At 39.8% G+C, this 6830-nt stretch overlaps 1 protein-coding gene across 1 annotated transcript in view; it reads left to right on the top strand.

The window, feature by feature from the left end:
* The first annotated feature begins 903 nt into the window (after positions 1-903).
* Positions 904-6830, top strand: part of LOC106591213 (myosin heavy chain, fast skeletal muscle) — a 28826-nt gene continuing 22899 nt past the window's right edge. The window contains exons 1-12 of the mRNA XM_045690691.1: positions 904-980; positions 1403-1447; positions 1562-1789; positions 2115-2261; positions 2468-2624; positions 3596-3623; positions 3871-3979; positions 4139-4231; positions 4408-4468; positions 4608-4706; positions 5043-5146; positions 5518-5656. Of these exons, the coding sequence (XP_045546647.1) occupies positions 1574-1789; positions 2115-2261; positions 2468-2624; positions 3596-3623; positions 3871-3979; positions 4139-4231; positions 4408-4468; positions 4608-4706; positions 5043-5146; positions 5518-5656 (1153 nt within the window). The 5' untranslated portion in view covers positions 904-980; positions 1403-1447; positions 1562-1573. The remainder of the gene's footprint in view (positions 981-1402; positions 1448-1561; positions 1790-2114; positions 2262-2467; positions 2625-3595; positions 3624-3870; positions 3980-4138; positions 4232-4407; positions 4469-4607; positions 4707-5042; positions 5147-5517; positions 5657-6830) is intronic.

Raw genomic sequence — 6830 nt, 5'->3', positions numbered from 1 at the left:
CCCGTTCTGTGAGCTTGTGTGGCCTACCACTTCATGGCTGAGCAGTTGTTGCTCCTAGACAATTCCACTTCAAAATAACAGCACTTACCTGCAGCTCTAGCAGGGCAGAAATTTGATGAACTGACTTGTTGGAAAGGTGGCATCCTATGACAGTGCCACGTTGAAAGTCACTGAGCTCTTCAGTAAGGCCATTCTACTGCCAATGTTTGTCTATGGAGATTGCATGGCTGTGTGCTCGAATTTATACACCTGTCAGCATTGGGTGTGGCTGAAATAGCCGAATCCATTCATTTGAAGGGGTGTTCACATACTTGTATGTATGTTTATATATAGTTTACCTAAACATTATATTTAACAGTTTTATGAGCTGTAATTAAAAGCCTAAATGTTTCCGTTCTAGCTTTTAAATCTTAATTTAATATGTTTCCACCAGGGTGATAAATCAAACTAAGCAAATCACGAGGTAACGGCTAACTCCGTCACAAGCATGAGGTGAGGAGACAGTTCAGATGTGTTTACAAGCTAAACAATATAAACAATAGGTGAACATATATATAAAGTTGTTGATGAGGATTAATGTCACTAAAATGGAACTTAATAAGGTCATATTAGATTTAATTAAAACTATGTCATGGTGTTGGGGCAACATGGATTCCACTACAGTATTTGAGAGTCAGTGGTAGTAACATTGGAATCAATTAGATTAAACAAACATTTGATATTGGTAATGAAATTTCTAATTTATGTTAATTCACTGAAATTCAATTCGGAGACAAACATTAAAAAGTAATGTAATGGGAGTGTGGTGCTCCTGGAAGTGGGAGGTGCTAGTGATACACAGAAATAAACACCTCTCTCATCCAATTCATTTCCTTTCCCAGAGTGGTCCATAATTAACTTTTGCCTGGTTGGCACTTCCAACCAGATATAAGGAGGCTGAGGCCCCAACATCCTTAAGTCAGATACCTTCTTCTTCTGTGGTAAGACCTCTACACCTCTTTAGATTTTTAAATGTGTCTCGTCCTTGCACTCAGCATCTGAGGCAGTAGCTAACTGCACTATTTCAATTGAGTTCTGTAAGATTTTACAATATTAAATCAAGTGGCATTAAAAATAAATGTTGTTTTTATTATGTGATTTACTTCAAATCTGTAACTTTCATTTAAAGTAGAAAGTGTTGCTCCTGCACTTGAAAGGGTGTTCTAGAATGTAACTGGGTTTTCAGGGGTATTTATTTGAATTCCTAACAGAATGTGTTGATGTGTAGTAAAGGAAAGTTACCAGTTACACCTGTAGTTGAATTTGACATGTAATGATGGAGTTAAATGTTTTCTAGCCCTTTAGGGGATAAATGATAAGGCTTTAGACTTGCGTGTTTTCACAACACCCTAATGTGTCACAGGGTCCTCCAAGAAGTACACATTCATCTGTAGGAGGGGAAAAGAAGGTGAGACATAAAAAAATGTGAATATTTTGTGAGAGACATCGCTCACCTAACTCTGTTGACTGGGGAGGAAGCACCACAGATTCAATCATGTTTCTTGTTTAATCTCTTTCCTAGTTATCCGTCACCATGAGTACGGACGCGGAGATGCAAGTCTACGGCAAGGCTGCCATATACCTTCGTAAATCTGAGAAGGAGAGGATGGAGGCACAAGCCATGCCCTTTGATTCAAAGAACTCCTGCTATGTGACAGACAAGGTGGAGCTGTACCTTAAGGGTTTAGTCACTGCCAGGGCCGACGGGAAGTGTACTGTAACAGTCACCAAACCTGACGGCAGTAAGGAGGTAAGCCTGATCTGAAAAGTATTCAAGTTCAAGTTTGTACAATCACTCTAATTCTTGAAAAGTCAACCTAATGCAAAAACAAACTTCCAATGTTTTTTGTAAACAGAATATAATCTTCAAAGACATCAATTTTATTGCTTTATTATATGGAATTTCTCATGTTGACTAGTCAAGAATCTCCAGTTATGTGTCAGTGGGTGATAACAAAGTAGTTGGATTAATGTGGATATGCATTTTTTAAGTGATTAAACTTGTATTTAATGAGCAAAACGCATTCAGTCATGTCTACTACTCTGCGTGTAATCTAGGTTTCTGACTGTTTCAGGAAGGAAAAGAGTTCAAAGATGCAGACATCTACGAGATGAACCCCCCTAAGTACGACAAGATTGAGGACATGGCCATGATGACCTACCTGAATGAAGCCTCTGTGTTGTATAACCTCAAAGAGCGTTATGCAGCATGGATGATCTATGTAAGAAACCTGCACATACAAACACACACACATACATGAACATAAAAAAACGAACATACAGTACTAGACATAATTAAATGGTAGAAACCAAAACATATCAATACAGTAGACCCACTTCAGTATACCAAAGTACACCCACATCCTCACATAAATCCAGGAAAAAACTGATTTTGTTAATCCTGTAATTTAATTATGCTTTCATCCAGACCTACTCTGGGCTCTTCTGTGCCACGGTGAACCCCTACAAGTGGCTCCCAGTGTACGACGAAGAGGTTGTCAACGCCTACAGAGGGAAGAAGAGGGTGGAGGCTCCACCCCATATCTTCTCTGTCTCTGACAACGCCTTTCAATTCATGATGATTGGTACGAGCTCTCATGGATGGATGGATGGATGGATCAATCAATCAAATGTATTTATAAAGCCCTTTTTACATAAGCAGATGTCACAAAGTGCTTATACAGAAACCCAGCCTGAAACCCTAGACACCAAGCAATGCAGACCCTAAGAAAAAACCTAGAGAGGAACCATGCTCTGAGGTGTGGCAGTCCTCTTCTGGCTTGAGATTATAGGAGTACATGGCCATTAAGGCCATACAAAATGTTCAAACATTCATAGATGACATGCAGGGTCAAATAATTATCACAGTGCCTGTAGAGTGTGCAATAGGTCAGCACCTCAGGAGTAAATGTCAGTTGGCTTTTCATAGCCGAGCATTCAGAGGTAGAGACAGCAGGTGTGGTAGAGAGAGAGAGATAGGGAGAGTAAAAAAACAGCAGGTAGCACGTCAGGTGAACAGATCAGTGTTCCATAGCTGCAGGCAGAACAGTTGAAACTGGAGCGGCAGCACGACCAGGTGGACTGGGGACAGCCAGGAGTCATCAAGCCAGGTAATCCTGTGGCATGGTCCTAGGGCTCTGGTCCTCAGAGATAGAGAGAGAGAGAATACTTAAGTTCATACAGGAACCCAGCTAAGACAGGAGAATTTCACCAGACTTAAAGGTCGAGACCGAGTCGGCGTCTCTCACACGGATAGACAATCCATAAAAATGGAGCTCTATGGATGTCCATAACTGCATATAGATCTCACAGTCCAAAAGTGCTAATGAATGGATGGATGGTTGGATGGATGGATGGATAGTTGGGTGTCAATTCAAATCAAATTCAAATATGCTTTAGAGTTTTCTCGTCTAGGTTAGAACAGTTTGCTGGAAATGTCTGATTTCAGTATCCATGAATGGAAAATGTTCCAAAATTAAATTCATGATTATACAAATGCAATAATGTACCCATAATGTTGCTTGAGTATGATAAGCAATATGTTTTTTGGTTCCAGATAAGGAGAACCAGTCCGTCCTGATTACGTAAGTTGTTTACTAAAATGTCACTTGAGAAAGTATTTCTATTGTAATACGTTGGGTCACTTGGTGTGATGAAATACATGATATTATGAATGGATTATGACATTAGGCTATGTGTAATAAAGAGTCGATGAAAGGGAATATTTACTTATGTTAGAAAACAGGTATTTTTCTATGCTATTTTTGGTGAAAGCCAATCTGACACTCGGACATGTAACTAAAACACCTCTTTCTCTGTCATATAAACCAGTGGAGAATCCGGTGCAGGAAAGACTGTCAACACCAAGCGTGTCATCCAGTACTTTGCCACTATTGCAGTGTCTGGTGGCAAGAAGGAAGCAGACCCCAACAAAATGCAGGTAGGTTGTTCTTATGTTTGCCTTTCAATCACATTTCAGTTTTGTTTTCTGAGCAAACTTCTTGTGAATCATGTTTCAAGAAAACTGTTCAAGTCATAGAGAAAAACAAACTTTACCACTTTTCCCCTATTCTGAGCAACTTGTGTTTATCTCAATCAGGGGTCTCTTGAGGATCAGATCATTGCAGCTAACCCTCTGCTGGAGTCTTACGGTAATGCCAAGACAGTGAGGAACGACAACTCGTCTCGCTTTGTAAGTATAAAGGGCATACTGTGGAAGTTACCTTATATTGGAAAAAATGTATATCAGTAGTTCCCTATTGTTATATCAATAGATGTCCAACAAACTGTAACATTTAAAGGGGTCTATCAAAGTAAAATGTTTGATTTATTTGTTGACCTATTTCTAACCCCCATGCTCTACTACAGGGTAAATTCATCAGGATTCACTTCCAAGCTGGTAAACTGGCTAAAGCTGATATTGAGACCTGTGAGTTGGTTTTGATTGTTTCTCAATGATTTCCTAAATTCACAGATTATTTTTTGGAGATCTTGACATCAAATTTGATTTCATCTTATGTTTTCTCTCTCTCTCTTTGTGTCACTCGCACTCTCTCTTTCACCCTCAGACCTGCTGGAGAAGTCCAGAGTGTCCTTCCAGCTTCCCGATGAGAGAGGCTACCACATCTTCTTCCAGATGATGACAGGCCACAAACCTGAGCTAGTTGGTACGACAAAGTAGAGGTCCAGTGGAAATTATTCCGACCCCCATCTGTGTAACTTGTTAAAAATATTCATAGTACACACTAATAATACTATTACAATGATTACATCCAAGGTAACAAGGCATCTAGAAATTTGGAAGGTCTTTGGGAAATATCTGTAAAGTAATGCACTGTGATGCACTAGTCCATAAGTCTCAGTCTCCTATTTTGATGCTATTTATTATATTCTACATGTATCATTGAGTCTATCTGATGAGTAAAGGAGGGAGAGATACTGTGAAGGTAGGACAGCAGAATTCTAAGAGATTTAACTGACAAGCTGTTCTCCGTTGTCCACAGAATTGGCGCTCCTCACCACCAACCCCTACGACTTCCCCATGTGCAGCCAGGGTCAGATCGCTGTGGCCAGCATCAACGACAATGAAGAGCTGGATGCCACAGATGTGAGTCAAACAAAGGGTTAACCAAACTATAGATATAGAATGGGTAGGACCACCATTCACACTGAAGGTCTGTGAAATTCCAACATGCTAGGAATTTTCATGTATTTTTTGTTTGATTCTAAATGCCTTGTGTTAGTTAAGCATGAACATAAAGGAACTTTTCATGCCTTCACACTTTGCCTTGAGGCACATACATGTAAGACATCCACAAGAGAGCGCCACTAAGTGCCCTGTGGAACTGTGTAAAATTACTTTTCTGTTGCCATCTACTAATGTGTTGGCCAAGAGTCAAATCTATCCATCCCATTCGTTCTGGAGTGAGCACAGAACTGTAGCGTAACGTCATTTTTGTACTTCTTCTTTATTGCCAGGAAGCCATTACAATCCTGGGCTTCACTAATGAGGAGAAGCTTGGAATATACAAGCTGACAGGAGCTGTAGTGCACCATGGCAACTTGAAATTCAAGCAAAAGCAGCGTGAGGAGCAGGCCGAGCCAGACGGCACAGAGGGTGAGTCCCACTCATAGATATACAATATGTAGAGCATTAGTCCCATTCCCAGTCCCAAACATAGAAATATAACACCTAAGACAGACAGTGCAACATGAAAGTGTAATGGAAATTCTCCACTAAGGATGCACACTCAACGTAAATGAATCCATCTTTATTAACAGTTAACTGGAGAGGTTCACAAACTCAATACAAGCTTGATGAACACTCTGACAAGGACGTACCTTTTCAGTCCTTATATACTGCTACACAAACAAGTCATATCAGCATGATTTACCTTATTCATTATTAATGGTGGTTCCTGCATGTGACTGACCCATACCTCACGAGGCTTCTTCTCTCAAAGCTGAGACCTTGAAACTGAGATACTCCTCTTGGTTCCCAGAGCAATGTTCTAGACGTACTGCCAAATTGCTAATACAGTGAAAGTGAGTACAATCACTCACTCGCATGAGCCCAACAGAATTCTTAATAAGAAAAAACATTTTAAGAAAAAGCAGCATTGATCTGAAAACACACAAACATAAAATGTTCCATCACATTCCTCGTTTTATCACTTCCGTTAAAATTACTGTAACATGTTAAGGTGAGCATTAGATTATGGCTTAAACTAGCAAAGGAGGTTCTATCAAAATACTTCTATAAATGTAAACGAAATCAAAACATAAAATGACACTTTATCCTTTCAAACCCTTCATTCTGGGTTATACAATCGAACTAATAACTTATCCTTATTCCATAGGTCTAACACTTGTAAAACCATTGTAGTAGAATGGTTTAACTTAAGACCTTCCTTTCATACAGGTACATACATGCTTCATTACATAAGTTTATTTATAGAAACATCATAAGCGGCAGGGGAGAACTGGAGCTTTGGACTTTCTCTTCAACCTTCTGGTTCCTAAGAGACTTGAAAAGAAAAAGAAAAACGGGAATATGACCAGTGTTAGTAATAGCCTAGCATGACTCTATACCTGATAACATGATGATTCCCACTCTCCCCTAGCCTGACTCTATACCTGATAACATGATGATTCCCACTCTCCCCTAGCCTGACTCTATACCTGATAACATGATGATTCCCACTCTCCCCTAGCCTGACTCTATACCTGATAACATGATGATTCCCACTCTCCCCTAGCCTGACTCTATACCTGATAACATGATGATTCCC

Source organism: Salmo salar, chromosome ssa12, assembly GCF_905237065.1.
Source record: "Salmo salar chromosome ssa12, Ssal_v3.1, whole genome shotgun sequence".
NCBI classification, from domain to species: domain Eukaryota; kingdom Metazoa; phylum Chordata; class Actinopteri; order Salmoniformes; family Salmonidae; genus Salmo; species Salmo salar.
Note: the sequence above shows the minus strand (reverse complement) of the source record. Positions and strands in the feature narration are given on the sequence as shown.